This window comes from Sus scrofa, chromosome 2, assembly GCF_054392235.1.
Source record: "Sus scrofa isolate SSC_HxYL_T2T_F1_AM1 chromosome 2, Sscrofa_HxYL_maternal_Yorkshire_Landrace_v2.0, whole genome shotgun sequence".
In the NCBI taxonomy this organism is placed as follows: domain Eukaryota; kingdom Metazoa; phylum Chordata; class Mammalia; order Artiodactyla; family Suidae; genus Sus; species Sus scrofa.
This window is the reverse complement of record NC_139384.1, coordinates 91,125,638-91,143,793: the sequence shown is the minus strand read 5'-3', so window position 1 is coordinate 91,143,793 and position 18,156 is coordinate 91,125,638. Positions and strand designations below refer to the sequence as shown.

Below are 18,156 nucleotides of genomic sequence, written 5' to 3'. Positions count from 1 at the left end.
GTACCTCCCTGAGTGTACCTCCCAATTAAAAAAATAGCAATTCACTGCCACCGTTGAGGCTCCCTCTATACTGTTTCTGAATCAATTCTCTCCCACCCTCAGAAGTAACCACTGTGCTGCATTTTGTATTTTTTATTTCTTTGCCTAGTTAAATAGGTTTACCACATATATGTTCTATATGATTTAGACCTTTAAATAAAGGAATTGTTGTATTTTCCTAAAGCTTGCTTTTTTAATTCATTGTTATGCTCTTTGCATTTATTATGGTTAGTGCAGTGCTCTACATCATTCATACTTCACTGTTAAAAATTTTTTTTTTTAATTTATTATTATTATTTTTTTTAGGGCCACACTTGTGGCATATTGAGATTCTCAAGCTAGGGGTCCATTCGGAGCTACAGCTGCCAGCCTATGCCACAGCCACAGCAACGCAGGATCTTAAGCTGCATCTGTGACCTATACCACAGCTCAGGGCAATGCCGGATCCTTAACCCACTGAGCGAGGGCAGGGATCGAACCCACAGCCTCATGGTTCCTAGTTGTATTCATTTCCGCTGAGCCCTGACGGGAACTCCAAAAAATATTCTTTTATATAATCATAAAATGTGGTTTAGTTACTTATCCATTCTCATGTTTGGACTTTGAACATTTTTGTCAGGGTTTCTTGGTGTATAGGCACAGGAGCTTCTCTAGTGCGTCCTCAAATAGACTAGTCGAGGTTTCCAGCTTTCATAGCTATTGCCAGTTTGTCTTCCTAAAAGTGGTTGTTCTAATTTATGTACTTGCTTTGCCAGGCAGGTTGGAGTGGGGAGGTCATTTCTTTTTCTTTTTTTTTTCCCCTGAGAGGTCATTTCTTCATGTTATTTTTCTATACCCTGAATAATTATTGATAGGTTTCCTTCTTAAAGACCAGTTTGTAGTTCATCATGTAGTGTACCATAGCTACTTGTATCCCTTAATGTGAGCATTGAAATTGCTTCTAGATTTCCATTCTTTTTGTGTGTGTGTGTCTTTTTAAGGACTGCTCTCCAGGCATATGGAAGTACCCAGGCTAGGGGTCAAATTGGAGCTATAGCTGCCTGCCCACGCCACAGCAGCTCGGGTTCCAAGCCACATCAGTGACCTATACCACAGCCCCGGCAATGCTGGATCCTTAACCCATTGAGCAAGGCCAGTGATTGAACCTATGTTCTCATGGATACTAGTCGAATTTGTTACCACTGAGCCGCAACGGAACTCGCGTGTTTTCATTTTTATAGATAATTTTGCAATGGACATTATGGTCATAAAGCTTTGTTCATATCTCTAATTATCTCCTTTTATATATTCCTTAAAGTAGAATAACTGAGTCAAGGGAATGTATGCCTATATGTGAGCATGTCTGTGAGGGTGGGCAAATTTAGGCTTTTGTCTTGTTTCTTCTCTAGATTGTAAGATGCCCTGGGTCAGACTTCAGTGTGGGTTATATATTGTTATTCCTTATTCCTGTCCCAAAAGTAGAATGTGTTTTTTAATGCCTTGCAACCTTCTACAAGTTCTCTTCTTTGTTTTCAACTTTTCCAGGTGGTGGCCAGCTGAGATCTGCCATCCTCGCGCTGTACCTTCCAATATTGACAAGATGAGACATGATGTAGGAGAGTTTCCTGTGCTCTTCTTTGGGTCTAATGACTATCTGTGGACTCACCAGGCCCGAGTCTTTCCTTACATGGAAGGAGATGTGAGCAGCAAGGATAAAATGGGCAAAGGAGTGGACGGGACATATAAAAAAGGTAACTTTAACCTTTCTGTTTCTCAGGCCAACACAGCCTCTGTTGCCAGAGTATCTGCTGTCTGGTAGAATTGTATGTTCTAGTATTTACATTCGCTCCATTAGCAGCTTTGTTCTACCCTCTGGGAGCAGTATGTTGCTGAAGCTACAAGATTTTGTGTGGGTATTAACTCATGTAATTCATTGTTTTTGAACCTAACCTTTTCTTAACTAGAATTTCCTTAAGGGAAATTTCTTGTTTTATCAATTCTGTTTTTTCAGCATCTCATCAAGTAAGTATTGGAGCTTTGGGACTATTTTGTACAATAAACATTGCAGTTTGCTAGGCAAGGGCCATAATCTCTAACAGAGGCACATTTGTTCCAGGGAATGTTGGGGTTTTTTGTTTGTTTGTTTGTTTCTTTTCTTTCTTTTCTTTTTTCTTTCTCTCTTTTGTCTTTCTTTCCTTCCTTCCTCCCTTCTTTCTTTCTCTCTCTCTCTCTCTCTCTTTTTTTTTGAGTTTTTTTGGGAAGAAATAAAATTAACCGAAAAATTATACAGCAAAGTTAGATAGGGAAGGGCAGAGGATAAATGTTCTGAATCAAAGAGGTTTTTGTAAGCTAGACTAGCAATGAAAGAGTAGGGACATTTGAGGCCAGAAGGGGTCGAGTCATGTATGAACCTCAGTTTCTCTTACTATAAAAATGAGTAAAGGTTGCTTTGGAAACCTTTCAAATTTGAATATATTTGGATAATATTGAAGTATAAGATATTATTGTGCATGGATTGAGTTGAAAGGATTCTAAGCAAGTAAAACTTCCTGGATGGAGCATATGAATGATGTCTGTGAAGAATAAGTTCAACAGAGGTTTTTTTTGCCTCATGTTATTTCAAGGGTCCTTACTTACCTATTACCAGTAAGTGAGCTTTCTTCTGTGCAGATGTGAGCTATCAATACTAATACTATAGGAATTTGGATCTTGAGTCTTCTAGTCTTAGATGGTCAGGGACCAGATGATCAACTTCTTTGTCTGCTCAGAAATGGCCAACACCACAAGTGGGGGAGAAGGTGGAGTGCAGGGAATATTCCAAGTCTGAGCTTGCTAAAGCACTGGGATTCTGTTCTTTGTGTACCTTGAACCTGGGCTGGCTGGCTGCCTCTGCCTTCAAGAAACACATGCTTTTGTGGGAGCATTGGATACAGATAATAGTCGTCGAAGTGCCATTCTTTGCTGTTGTGGCAGGAGTGTGCTTGGTATTCTATGGGAGCAGACCATGAGGAAGCAAAATGGTGCTGGGTATTGAGGTTTGGAGGTCATGGATGGCTTCTTGTTTAAGTGATGCTTTGAAGAAGACCCATAGTAATAATAATTGCCATTTGCTGTTTGTGAGATCCTGTTCAATGTTTGTTTTCTGCGAAAATTTTTTTGGCAACCCTCTAAGTTAGATACCATGATCTTTATCTTGTAAATGAGGAAACTGAGGCATATAGAAATTAAATTTGTTGCTTAAGGTGTCTGTGCCAGTAAGTGATAGAGCAAGGTTTCAAACTCTAGTGTTTGGGCTCCAGAATCCAAAGTCTTAATCCCTACACTGACTGTGAAGAAGTTAATAGCTTAAAATGTTGTAACAAGAGGACAGTATAGGGCGTTTCCATGGTAACTCAGTGGTAACAAACCTGACTAGTATCCATGAGGATTTGGGTTTGATCCCTGACCTCACTCAGTGGGGTTGGAGATCTGGCATTGCCATGAGCTGTGGTATAGGTCATAGATGTGGCTCGGATCCCATGTTGCTGTAGGCCAGCAGCTACAGCCCCAGTTTGACCAGTAGCGTGGGAACTGCCATATTCCATGGGTTCAGTCCTAAAAAGAAAGAAAAAGAAGATAGTATATATGAAAACACACATCTAACATGATTAGTTAGTGATCTCCAAGTATTTGGTATAGTTTAAAGCATGGCATTTGGGGAGCACTGGACTGTTTTACTGAATAGGTAGGTAAGTTACATGGTCAGAGCAGTTTTAGAAATCTCAACTTGAGTAGACTATCAGGACTGTAGAAAGGAATGTCAATGAGATGAATGTTTTTAATAGCTCCAGGCAGAGATGATGAGTCTTTTCACAGGAAACTGCATGGTGTGGAGAGGATGATGGGTACTAGAAAGACACTAAGTAGATAAACTGGGTAGGGCACAGTCAATAATAGGATGAAGGAAGGAGAGAACAGCTTCAGGCGACATAATTTCCGCTAGATGGTGACAGGGACATGGAGAAAAAAGGATGGATTAGAGGGGAGATTTTCTTTAAAGAATTAACAGAGCATGGGGAAAGACTCAGAGAAAAATGAAAATTTGGAGTTCTTTTCAGAGTTTTTGTTTGTTTGTTTTTTGTCTTTTGTCTTTTGAGGGCCGCACCTGCGGCATATGGAGGTTCCCAGGGTAGAGGTCTAATCCAAGCTGTTGCTGCTGGCCTACTACTCCAGAGCCATAGCAACGCCAGATGGGAGCCACGTCTGCAACCTACACCATGGCTCACGGCAACGGAAACTCCCTCTTTTCAGAGTTTTTAACCTGAATCAAGACTAATGAATTAAGGAGTTCCCGTCATGGCACAGCGGAAACAAATTCAACTAGGAACTGTGAGGTTGTGGGGTCAATCCCTGACCCCAATCAGTGGGTTAAGGATTCAGCGTTGCCGTGAGCTGTGGTGTAGGTCAAAGACAAGGTTGGGATCTGGTGTGGCTGTGGCTTAGGCCAGAAGCTATAGCTCCGATTGGACCCCTAGCCTATGAACCTACATACGCTTTGGGTATAGCCCTAAAAAGCAAAAAAAAAAAGAATCTTTTAAAATGCATGAATTGAATGCAGATTAGCTTTGAAGAACTGTCTTTGTATCATTAGGCTAATAGTTGATATTTATAGAATGAATTTTAGCAAGAGTGGCATAGGTACTCTAGAGAAGGCAAGAGGGGAAGGAAAACTTCAACTTTGAATTCTTCCACCTTATTCCTGGACACGTAGGAGGTACATTATTTGTTGAAGCAGAAAACTCAGGGCTGAGGAAAGATACAGGCTTAAAGACAGTGATTTTGCTGATTAGATACAGTCTTGTTAGGAGATGTCCTGTGTGGTTTTTTGTTTTGTTTTTAATTTTCCTCTGAAGCTGATAGTCTGAATAGTGCCATTATATGTTATTTTAATGCTGTAGCTGAATACCCTGGGGACTACAACTTACTTGAAAATAGAAATCATATATACTTCTTAGATTTTTGTCTAAAATATGAATTTTCTCCAATTTTAAAGGAGAAAAAAGAGAAGTAAATATCTACCCAGAGATGAAATGATATTGCTGTGTGTTTTATTAGCTCTTCAGGAAGCTGCAGCAAGGTTTGAGGAGTTAAAGGCCCAAAAAGAGCTGAGACAGCTTCAGGAAGATCGAAAGAATGACAAGAAGCCACCACCTTATAAACATATAAAGGTGAGAAAAGACCTCAGGAGACCCTCTCTCGGATAGACCCTGTATACAGAAAGCTTGCCTGCTTGCCACTCTGTTCATGATGAACTGGAAGCACAAGCACATTTGCTTTTAGTTGAGGTGTGAGCTTAAAGGAAGTTAAGAAGAAAGTGCCAGAGCAACATTTCCAGTACATTTGTATGCACTTTATAAAATCAGTAGTTTGTTGATATAGTCTTGTTCTTGTTGCTTTCTTTGGAAAGTCTTTTCATACAAGTGGATTAGAATTGGTTCTTTTCACAGAGTCAACATCTTGTGGTTTGAAAGGGACCAAAGAGCTATGATAAAAAATAATAAATGTCCCTGAGGCAGTGTGAACAATACAACACATGGTAAATCTTCTCCTAGTGGCTGATAGTAAAGATATTTTAGGTGACTAGTATAACTAGGATTCCTGAGGTCACAAGGATTCATGTTAGGTGTACCTAACACTTGTGTATCTGGTAGGAGTTATCACTATTTATCATCTGAGTCCAGTAGGCCCTTTGTATTTTTTACATTGTCATATTTATAAATAGTTTACAGAAGTAAAGATAAAGAAATAGTAAGGAATAAATTTATTAGACACTTTAGTATTTACTGAAAACTCTTTTTAAAAAGCTTTTATTCAAGTTGCTTTTGGTGCTCAAGTGTCAGGCCACATGAAAGAATACTTTCAGCTCTATTAACAAAATGAGATCATCCAAGTTTTTGTTGCAGAATGTTTGTTACAACATCATTCCTAATTCAAAGACTGTATTTCTGTCTCTCTCTCTGTCATTAGATGCTTTATTTGTGTACTTACTTTTTTCCCTTGTGTTTCTAAAATCTGAGGTTTTCGAAGTTGCTGTTTTTGGCTCAATGGGTTAAGAATCTGACTAGTATCCATGGGGATTCGGGTTTGATCCCTGGCCTTGCTCAGTGGGTAAAAGATCTGGTGTTGCCATGAGCTGTGGTGTAGGTGACAGACGTGGCTTGGATCCCATGTTGCTGTGGCTGTGGCATAGGCCAGGAGCTGCAGTTGCAATTTGACCCCTAGCCTAAAAACTTCCATATGCCACAGATGCAGCCTAAAAACAAAAGCAAACAAACAAAAAATGATGTCTTCACTTGGAGATCAATTTTGCCACCATTTTTAGAGTCTGGTGTGTTTAAGTATGTGCCAAATATTCCATGGCACATACTTAAACTAAAAAAACTGTTTATCTGAAATTCAGATTCAAGAATTTCTGTTTTGACTTAGCAGGTTAGGAACCTTACATAGTGTCTGTGAGGATGTGGGTTTGATCCCTGGCCTGGGAACTTACATGTGCTGTAGATACAGCCCTAAAAAGAAAAAGAAAAAAAATTTTTTTAAGGTGATTATTATTATATTTTAATGTAAGAGCTAACGTGGCGCCACCATGTGGCAATAGGAGAAACCCAGTTTACAATTTACTTGGCCTACCAGCTTTGAAATTACAGGTTTTTTGGAAATGATATTTTTAAAATTTGTGGTATTTGTATTTTGCTTATCAGATGAGGCTTTATGTCAAGTTGGCTAAATCTTTATTGCCTGTAATTTTTTAATTGTAAAATACAGACATAAAATTTTTGACCTCAACCCTAGTTAAGCATATAGTTCAAAGGTATTAAATGCATTCAACCCTTGCCACCTTCCATCTCTAGAACTCTTTACGTTTTGTAAAACTGAAATCCATACCCATTAAACAATAACTTCACATTTTCCCTCCTATTAGCACCTGACAACCATCATTCTACTTTCTCTCTCTATATAAGAAAAATTAGTATTTGTATTGACTGGTTTACTTCCTCTAACATCATGTCCCCTAGGTTCATCCATGTTGTATATCATGTGTCAGAATTTCCCTTTTTTGGCTTCATAATCCATTATTTTACCACATTTTAGCTATTGTAAATAATCCTGCTAAATCTTGGTAGTTCAAAATCATGTAAAATGTGGCATGCAACTTTAAGGAATAGAAATCTGCCTTTCACAGGTCTTGAATTGTCTTATGTTGACTTGCCTGCAATACTATAATGTTGTGTTTCTTCTCCAGGTTAACCGTCCTATTGGCAGGGTACAGATCTTCACTGCAGACTTGTCTGAAATTCCCCGTTGCAACTGTAAAGCTACTGATGAGAACCCCTGTGGGATAGATTCCGAGTGCATCAACCGCATGCTGCTCTATGAGTGCCACCCCACAGTATGTCCTGCTGGAGGGCGCTGCCAAAACCAGTGCTTTACTAAGCGCCAGTATCCAGAGGTTGAAATTTTTCGCACATTACAGAGGGGCTGGGGTCTCAGGACAAAAACAGATATTAAAAAGGTAAAGAAAACTTTTCTTAATTTTCAGAATTTTTTCTATTTCTTTGCAATTGCTTACATGAGTAATTCTTGATGAATATGAGAAAATTGATCAGGGAGGGAAATAACATGGTATGTAACCATTAACTTTATTATGTCTTGCCATATTCATCTAGAGGCTCTCCTTTATTTCTAAAGCCCAAGTATTGATCATGTTTACTATAGGAGAATGATAAAAAATGAAGGAAATTCTTATACTTTGACCTTGTCTGCTCTTTCATGAAAATTCTAGAGCCTATATTTGAGAGAGGATAGAGAGCATGATACAGAAATATTCATCACTTACTAATAAAATAAAATCTATTTTTTGAATTTTTTCTTACTTTTTGGCTGCACCCATGGCATGTGGAAGTTCCCAGGCCAGACACTGAACCCAAGCTGCTGCATTAACAAAGGTTTGGGTTCATGGAACATGATGGGGAAGAGGATTAGGCCTTCTCTAATGTTGTATCGTCTTTGAGTAGAAAAAAATTATACTTGTCATTTTAATGGTGTAAATCTTACTCTGGTTATACTTTTTGAAGTATTTTACTAAAGTTTGCTTTAAAATTTTTTTTTTTTTTTTTTTTTTGGGTCTTTTTGCCTTTTCTTGAGCCGTTCCCGCAGCACATGGAGGTTCCCAGGCCAGGGGTCTAATCGGAGCTATAGCCACTGGCCTACACCACAGCCACAGCAACTCGGGATCCGAACCACGTCTGTGACCCACACCACAGCTCATGGCAAAGCCAGATCCTTAACCCACTGAGTAAGGCCAGAGAACAAACCCGCAACCTCATGGTTCCTAGTCGGATTTGTTAACCACTGCACCACAACAGTAACTCCAGTAAAATTTTCTAAGTAGCTATTTTTTATCTACTGTGTGCCTGGCATGTCACTGCAGATGCAGTGTTCAGTAATAGAGATATAATCTATGCTTTCATAAAGTTTTTATTCTATATGGGGAGAGACATCGAATAATTACCTACCGTGGCAAAAAGCCTGAAACTAGCTTGTCTCTGAGAATGTTTTAAATTGAGACTGGAGTTCCTGTTGTGGCTCAGCGGGTTAAGAATCTAACTAGTATCGATGAAGGTGCAAGTTCAACCCCTTGCCTCGCTCAGTGGGTTAAGGATCCAGTATTACCACAGCCTGTGGCATAGACCAGCAGCTGTTGGTCTGATTCAATCCCTGGCCCAGGAGCTTCCATATGTCCCAGGTGCCACCATTAAAAAAAGAGAGGGGGAGTTTCCGTCGTGGCTCAGCAGAAACAAATCTAACTGGTAATCCATGAGGATGCAGGTTCGATCCCTAGCCTCACTCAGTGGGTTAAGGATCCGGCATTACCATGACTTGTGGTGTAGGTCGAAGACGCAGCTCAGATCTGGCGTGGCTGTGGCTATGGCTATGGTGTATGCTGGCAGCTATAGCTCTGATTCAACCCCTAGCCTGGGAACCTCCATATGCCTCACGTGGCAGCCCTGAAAAGACAAAAAATAAAACAAAGATGAGAGAGAGAGACAGTCATTGGTTTAGGCCAGTTGAGTGTTCAGGAACCACAGGTAGAAGGGAAAGCATGATTGGAAGCCAGTATGGTTATATTATAGTGAGTCAGGAGGACAGTGGTTTGATATATGTGGAAGGACAGTAGACAGGGCATGCTCCAGGGAAAATGAACATAGCTTAAAGGAACTGACTTTTAGGTTCTTAGGTAGATAAAGTGATCAACCATCCATATCCCCTTTATAGTGGAGCATTAGTTTACTTCCATTTTGGTTGATCTTAAGTGTTTCCCATTTTCTGTTGTTGGCTTTGGTAGGAGTTGGGAGATGTTCTCCTTGTCATATAGTTGTTTGTATTATTTCTTGAATAAACTTTTGTTTAAGTGACTAGTTAAATATACAGGAATTGCTTTTGATCTGTTATTTTCATTAATTTTTTAAAAATAAAGTATAATGTGAACACAGTTTTACTTTTTACCATTTAAGTCAAGAGCTTTTTCTTGTTCCAGGGTGAATTTGTGAATGAATATGTGGGTGAGCTAATAGATGAAGAAGAGTGCAGAGCTCGAATCCGATATGCCCAAGAACACGATATCACTAATTTTTACATGCTAACTCTAGACAAAGTAAGTAATAGAAAGTGCTTTTTCCACTGTTGTAAGATTGTGAGTTAGTGTTGTCATAGTTTTATGTTTTTAGGCATGTCACACACTGCCCAAAACAGTGTCTTTCTCCCATGTTTATAGGAAATGCTTTATCAGGGACTTGGAGGTTAGGTAATAAGGTTGCTCATTTCTAGCTATACATCCATGACAGAAGGCAGTAAAGCTGCTTTTGGTAACATTTTTCAACTGTCCAACATAAGTGAGTCATTATGTCTTTCAGTGTAATTTCTACAGGTTAAGACTTGAAGCCAGAAAAATGAATAATAATTTTTACTTTTTATTTTACAGATTGAGAAACTTTGGTTATTATTTAATTAGTTCCTTGAGAAGGGCATATAAGTTGACTATAGAACTCAGCTTTCCAGTCTTTGGAATTTCTGATGGATTTCATTGGTGTCTAGAATTAGTATTTATTTTCTAATTCCAGCATCCTAATGTGTTTATCTTCTGTGTATACTGAGTTTCTTCTTTGTACCTGAATGTTAGGTTCTGCTAAGTCCCCCACACCCCATTAGCTTTTATAATAGATCTTTCTTGGCATGAAACTTAATTATCAAGTTGTATCTTTATGATTTGTGAGATCCTTACCTCAAGATATTCTTATCTTTGTTTGGCATGAGGGCTTGAAATCATTATTAAAAATCTTAGATGATTTATGATGGTTCAGAACTAAGCTACTGCTTCTAGGACAGTGGTCCCCAAACCTCAGCATATATCATAATTATCTAATGGGCTTATTATAACACAACATTCTGAGAATTAGGGTTTCTGCTTTAGTATATCTGAAGTGCAACCCAAGAATTTGCATTTCTAACAGATTCCAAGGTGCTATTCCAAAGATAGTAGTGCTGAGAACCACTCCAGGGAGAGTCAAACTTGGCAAATAGGAACTCCAAAGAAAAAAGAGAAGAAAATAAAATACAAATAGGAACTCCAGCTTGTTAGTGAGAATACTCTAGTTTTAATCAGTAATAATGGAGTCTTAGGAGGTCTGATGAACATCATCTCTTGGAATTCTAGGACCGGATTATTGATGCTGGTCCCAAAGGAAACTATGCTCGGTTCATGAATCATTGCTGCCAGCCCAACTGTGAAACACAGAAGTGGTCCGTAAATGGAGATACCCGTGTTGGTCTTTTTGCTCTGAGTGACATTAAAGCAGGTAAGAATCATTTAAGGATTCTGGAGCTAGGAATGGGATTTCAGATTTTATTATATTCTGTAATCCAAAATGAAGTTAACAAACTCCTAAGGATACATAAAAGACTTTTTAGGTGGTATGTGGCATGTACTAGGTATTTTTTTGTTGAGGTTATGTAAAATATACATAACAAAGTTTATCATTTTTTAACTGAATAAATTTTATTATATTTATAGTTATACACTGATCATCATGACGCAATTTGACAGCATTTCTACCCTATACGCCCAGCCCACCCCACCCCCCAACCGATGGCTTTGGTAACCATAAGTTTTTCAAAGTGTGTGAATCAGGATCTGTTGTGCAAATAAGTTCATTTTGTCCCTTTAAGATTCTATATGTAAGTGAGAGCATATGACTTTTGTGTCTCATAGTCTGACTAACTTCACTTAGCATGATAATTTCTTGGTCCATCCATGTTGCTGCAAATACTATTATAATGGACAGATATTTAAGTTGCTTCCATGTCTTGGCTATTGTATATAGTGGCTGAATTGAACATTGGAGTACATATGTCTTTTTGAATTGTGGTTTTCTCTGGATAGATACCCAGGAGTGGGATTGTTGGATGAAATGGTAATTCTGTTTTTAGTTTTCTGAGGAATCTCCACACTGTTTTCCATAGTGGTTGCACCAACAATGTAAGAGGGTGGTTCCCTTCTCTCCACACTCTCTCCAGCATTTATTGTTTGTAGACTTTTTTGTCATTTTGTCTTTTTAGGGCTCTACCCGTGGCATATGGAAATACAGCTGCTGACCTATGCCACAGCAACACTGGATCCTTAACCTTCTGAGCAAGGCCAGGGATCAAACCCACATCCTCATGGATACCAGTAGGGTTCATTAACCACTGAGCCACAACGGGAACTCCATGTTTGTAGACTCTTTGATGATGGCCATTCTGGCTGGCGTAAGGTGGTACCTCATAGTAGTTTTGATTTGCATTTCTCTAATAATTAGTGATGTTGAACATCTTTTCATGTGTTTTTTGCTTATCTGTGTGTCTTTGGAGAATTGTCTGTTTAGATCTTCTGCCCATAAAGTTTATCATTCTAGCCATTTTTTTTTCTTTTTTCTTTTTTAGGGCCACACCCGAAGCATATGGACGTTCCCAGGCTGCGGGTCTAATCAGAGCTACAACTGCAGCCACATCCACAGCCACGGTAATGCAGGATCCAAGCTGCATGTGCGACTTACACCACAGCTGGATCCTTGCTCAACCCACTGAGCGAGGCCAGAGATCGAACCCAAAACGTCATGGTTCCTAGTCGGATGCATTTCTGCTGCGCCACGTCGGGAACTCCTAGCCGTTTGTTCAAGTGTACTTTTTGATGGCATTAACTCCATCCACATTGTTTTGCAACCATCACAAGGTCCATTCCAGAACTTTTTATTTTCCTCAACTAAAGATACTCTTTAAACAGTACCTCATTTACCCCTCCCTCCAGCCCCTGGCAACCACAATTCTATCTCTTTGATTCTTCTGTCTCTGTTTTTTTTGCTGTTGTTGTTGTTTTGGTCTTTTTAGGGCTGCATGTGAGGCATATGGAGCTTCCCAGGCCAGAAATTGAGTGGGAGCTGCAGCTGCTGGCTTACACCACAGCCACAGCAATGTCAGATTTGACTTGCATCTGCAACCTATACCACAACAACTCATGGCAACGCCAAAATCTTAACCCACTGGAGCAAGACTAGAGATCAACCTGCATCCTCATGGATCCTAGTTGCATTCGTTACTGCTAAGCCACGATGGGAACTCTTATGCTCATAAATTTTTAAATACTATTAATTAATGTACATAGAATTATCCATCATTCAGTCCAGTAAGTTCATAGTGGGTGTTACAGGTGAGATATGACCCTGCTGTTAGTTAGTCTTGGTTTCTGTAGGCCCCTCCTAATGTAAGCCTTTCACCAGGCAGGTCACAAGTGATTCTAGTACCATCAACTCTAAATGTAAGCCAGCTCCTTTATAATTTGCTTATGCAAATAAATAATAATCTCTTTACAATATTAGATGGAAAACTATATATATTGATTAGTCTCAAAGACAGAAATAATGTCATTTTGCAGTAGGAAATCTTGCCAGGTTTTGACAGTTTTTTTGTTTTTTTGTGTTTTTTTTTTGCTTTTTAGGGCCGTACCTGTGGCTTATGGAGGTTCCTAGGCTAGGGGTCAAATCAGAGCTACACCTGCAGCCACAGCCACAGCAACACAGGATGTAAGCCACGTCTGCGACCTATGCCACAGCTCATGGCAACGCCAGATCCTTAAGCCACTGAGCAAGGCCAGGGATTGAACCCACAACCTTATGGTTCCTAGTCAGATTCATTTCCACTGTGCCACAATGGGAACTCCATGTTTTTATAATTTTGACTGGACAGTTACCACTTTGTACACTGTTTTTTGGCTTTATATCATTCTTTATTAGATTCTACATGTAAGTGATATCACATGATGTTTGTCTTACCATGACTGACTTCACTCAGTTGATAATCCCTAGGTTCATCTGTGTTGCTGCAAATGGCATTATTTCATTATTTTCTTATTGCTGAGTGATATTCCATCATATATATGTCCTATATCTTTTTTATTCAATCCTCCATCAGTGGACATTTAGCTTGCTTCCATGTCTTGGTTCTTTTAGATAGTACTCTAATGAACTTTAGGGTGCATGTACCTTTTTGAATAATGGCTTTCTCTGGATATATGCCTAGGATTGAGATTGCTGGATCATGTGGTAGTTCTATATTCAGTTTTCTGAGGAACCTCCATACTGTTCTCCATAGTGGTTGTACCAATTTACATTCCCAACAGTGTAGGGGAGGTTCTCTTTTCTCCACATTGTCCTCCTCATTTATTGATTGGGGACTTTTTGTGTTGATGGCCATTATGATTGGTGTGAGGTGGTACCTCATTGTAGGTTTTTTTTTTTTTGGTCTTTTTGCTGTTTCTTTGGGCCGCTCCCGCGGCATATGGAGGTTCCCAGGCTAGGGGTCGAATCGGAGCTGTAGTCACTGGCCTACGCCAGAGCCACAGCAACACGGGATCCGAGCCGCGTCTGCAACCTACACCACAGCTTACGGCAATGCCGGATCGTTAACCCACTGAGCAAGGCCAGGGACCGAACCCGCAACCTCATGGTTCCTAGTCGGATTCGTTAACCACTGAGCCACGACAGAACTCCTCATTGTAGTTTTGATTTGCATTTCTCTAATAATGATCAACTTCTTTCTATGTTCCTTGTGGCCATCAGCATGTTGTCTTTGGAGAAATGTCTACTTAGATGTCTGTCCTTTTTGGGGTTGGGGTTTTTTAATTTAATTTTTTTTTATTTTTGGCTTACACCCACAGCATATGGGGATTCCCAGGCCAGTGGTCGAATCAGAGCTGTAGCTTCCAGCCTGTACCACAGCTATAGCAACTCAGGATTCAAGCCACATCTGCGATCTACACCACAGCTCACAGCAGTGCTGGATCCTTTACCCACTCAGCGAGGCCAGGGATTGAACCCACATCCTCAAGGATTTGTTTCTTTCTTTTTTCTTTTTTTTTTTTTTTTTTGTTGTTGTAGTTGTTGTCTTTTTGTCTTTTTATTGTTGTTGTTGTTATTTATTGGGCCGCTCCCTCGGCATATGGAGGTTCCCAGGCTAGGGGTTGAATCGGAGCTGTAGCCACCGGCCTACGCCAGAACCACAGCAACGCGGGATCCGAGCTGAGTCTGCAACCTACACCACAGCTCACGGCAATGCCGGATCGTTAACCCACTGAGCAAGGCCAGGGACCGAACCCGCAACCTCATGGTTCCTAGTCGGATTCGTTAACCACTGCGCCACGACGGGAACTCCCAAAGGATTTGTTTCTGCTGTGCCACAACGGGAACTCCTTCTTACTGATTTTTATTTTTTGATTTTTAAACCTTAGATTATGTTTTCTCTGAAATTGGATGCATACTTGCTGGCATATTGCAGATGGGCCAAGTTTTACATGAGCTTGGTGATTTTTTGGGTCTTTTTGGTTTTAATTTAGCTTCATGAACTCTGTGTATGTTGGGGATTAACCCCTTATTGGTCACTTTATTGCAAATATTTTCTTCCATTCTGTTATCATTTTTACTATAACAGTAAACATTACCCCCACTCAGAGACATCTTTGAATGCGTGTATAAAATTCTATATGTTATGTTTCTCTTTTTTTAGAGCAGTTTTTTTAATGATTTTTATTTTTTCCATTATAGTTGGTTAACAGTATTCTGTCAATTTTATACTGTTACAGCTTAGTGACCCAGTCACACCTACATATATACCTTCTTTTTCTCACATTATCCTCCATCATGCTCCATCATAAGTGACTAGATACAGTTCCCAGTGCTATACATACAGCATCCCTAACTTTTTGAATTTGAATGTTTATATGATTTATTTGCTCTCAATTTTGATGAATATACTTGTATCAGAAAGGGGACTTTAGGGAGTTCCTGTCATGGCTTAGCAGAAGCAAATCCAACTAGCATCCATGAGGACGCAGGTTCAATCCCTGGCTTCTCTCAGTGAGTTAAGGATCCAGCGTTGCCATGAGCTGGGTGTAGGTTGCCAACGTGGCTTGGATCTGGTGTTGCTTTGACTGTGGTGTAGGCCAGCGGCTACAGCTCCAATTCAACCCCTAGCCCCTATAGGAACCTCCATATGCCATGGGTGCGACTCTTAAAAAAAAGAAGGGGGACTTTTTTTTTTTTTTTTTTTTTTGTATCCACGGCATTTGCAAGTTCTCAGGCGAAGTGTCAAACCTCACTGTAGCAGTAATCCAAGCCATAGCATTAACAATACCAGATCTTTTTTTTTTTTTTTTTTTTTTTGTCTTTTTGTCTTTTGTCTTTTGTTGTTGTTGCTATTTCTTGGGCCGCTCCCGCGGCATATGGAGGTTCCCAGGCTAGGGGTCGAATCGGAGCTGTAGCCACCGGCCTACGCCAGAGCCACAGCAACACGGGATCCGAGCCGCGTCTGCAACCTACACCACAGCTCACGGCAACGCTGGATTGTTAACCCACTGAGCAAGGGCAGGGACCGAACCCGCAACCTCATGGTTCCTAGTCGGATTCATTAACCACTGCGCCACGACGGGAACTCCTTTTTTTTTTTTTTGTCTTTTGTCTTTTTTGTTGTTGTTGTTGTTATTGTTTCTATTTCTTGGGCCGCTCCCGCGGCATATGGAGGTTCCCAGGCTAGGGGTTGAATCGGAGCTGTAGCCACCGGCCTACGCCAGAGCCACAGCAACGCGGGATCCGAGCCGCGTCTGCAACCTACACCACAGCTCACGGCAACGATGGATCATTAACCCACTGAGCAAGGCCAGGGACCGAACCCGCAACCTCATGGTTCCTAGTCGGATTCGTTAACCACTGCGCCACGACGGGAACTCCCTAACAATACCAGATCTTTAACCCACTAGGCCACCAGGGAACTCCCAACATTTTGTACCTTAAATTTGTACATCTGTTAATGTTTACATATTATTGCTGTGTGCATTTTGTGCCATTCTCAATAAGCTTGTGAGATTGTTATTTCTGCATTTAACAAGTGAAGTCTTTGGCTCACATCACACAGATTGTATTGTAACTGGGATATAAAGCCAGGGCTTATTAGGTCTATGGTCTAGAACTCTCTGGTATTATTTTGTATTGAGATATCTCCTTGAGTGCTGCTTGGGAAGATGTGCTTACCTTGGTACAAACTGACAGGTTTCCTTCATACTTGCTTTCCCAGTGCCTGGGCCCATCAATGTACAGTATACTGTTGTTGGTTTTTGGTTATGAAAGAATATATTTTGAATCTGAGTGGTTAGAAAAAAATGAAAAAATAGCTTAGGATAATTAACACCTCTAAAGTAAAAAGTTACTTTAAATATTAAGTCATATAAGTTTTTATGTTATTAAATTATATTAGCTGGCTACATTGCAGGATTAGAATTTATTTATGTAAGAATTTTATTAAGGAGTTGCCATTGTGGCATAGCAGAAACGAATCCAACTAAGAATCATGAGGTTGCGGGTTCGATCTTTGGCCTTGCTCAGTGGGTTTAGGATCCAGCGTTGCTGTGAGCTGTGGTCGTAGGTCGCAAATGAGGCTCAGATCTAGCAAAGCTGTGGCTGTGGCACAGGCTGGCAGCTGCAGCTCCGATTAGCCCCCTGGTCTGGGACCATCCTTATGCCACGGGTGCAGCCCTACAAAGACAAAACCAAAAAAAAATTTTTTTATTAATATGATAGGATTAGAGTTAATATGTCTTTTTATTCTTTTAAAAATTAATGTGGGGAGTTCCCATCGTGGGTCAGTGGTTAACAAATCCGACTAGGAACCATGAGGTTTCGGGTTCGATCCCTGCCCTTGCTCAGTGGGTTAAGGATCCGGCGTTGCCGTGAGCTGTGGTGTAGGTCACAGACTAGGCTCATTCCAGCATGGCTGTGACTCTGGCCTAGGCCGGTGGCTACAGCTCCAATTCGACCCCTAGCCTGGGAACCTCCATATGCCGTGGGAGCAGCCCAAGAAATGGCAAAAAGACAAAAAATAAATAAAAAAAAATTTAATCTGTTCTCTTATAAGTCAGTATCTTTTGTGATTAATACAGAAATGTAGCTAAAATCACAGATATTAATATTGTCATTGTCTCTTATGCAGGCACTGAACTTACCTTCAACTACAACCTAGAATGTCTTGGAAATGGAAAGACTGTTTGCAAATGTGGAGCCCCGAACTGCAGTGGCTTTTTGGGTGTAAGGCCAAAGGTACCTTCCAAACATTTGCATTGCGGGTAATGAGGTGGTCCTCCCTTGCTAACCAGTGGCTAAGGACTGAGTCTTCATTTTAAGAAGATTTCTCTTTGTTTTCTGGTTTTCTTGTTTGTTTGTTTTGTTTTGTTTTTTGTTTTATTTTTGTTTTTGTTTTTTGTCTTTATGCCTTTTCTAGGGCCGCTTCCCTCGGCATTTGGAGGATCCCAGGCTAGGGGTCTAATTGGAGCTGTAGCCACCAGCCTATGCCAGAGCCACAGCAACGTGGGATCTGAGCCGCATATTCGACCTACACCACTGCTCACGGCAACGGGTCCTTAACCCACTGAGCAAGGCCAGGGACCGAACCCGCAACCTCATGGTTCCTAGTTGGATTTGTTAACCACTGCGACACGATGGGAACTCCCAAGAAGATGTCTCT

At 40.4% G+C, this 18,156-nt stretch overlaps 1 protein-coding gene across 49 annotated transcripts in view; it reads left to right on the top strand.

The window, feature by feature from the left end:
* The window catches only part of NSD1 (nuclear receptor binding SET domain protein 1), a 175,670-nt gene that overhangs the window by 146,940 nt on the left and 10,574 nt on the right, over positions 1-18,156 (top strand). For 40 of the 49 annotated variants that reach the window (XM_085013728.1, XM_085013714.1, XM_085013738.1 and 37 more), the window contains 6 exons: positions 1,564-1,769; positions 5,113-5,225; positions 7,301-7,570; positions 9,596-9,712; positions 10,772-10,913; positions 17,626-17,732. In XM_085013728.1, coding sequence (XP_084869854.1) covers positions 1,564-1,769; positions 5,113-5,225; positions 7,301-7,570; positions 9,596-9,712; positions 10,772-10,913; positions 17,626-17,732 — 955 coding nt within the window. The remainder of the gene's footprint in view (positions 1-1,563; positions 1,770-5,112; positions 5,226-7,300; positions 7,571-9,595; positions 9,713-10,771; positions 10,914-17,625; positions 17,733-18,156) is intronic. The other 9 variants (XM_085013751.1, XM_085013750.1, XM_085013752.1 and 6 more) reach the window with 1 other exon arrangement.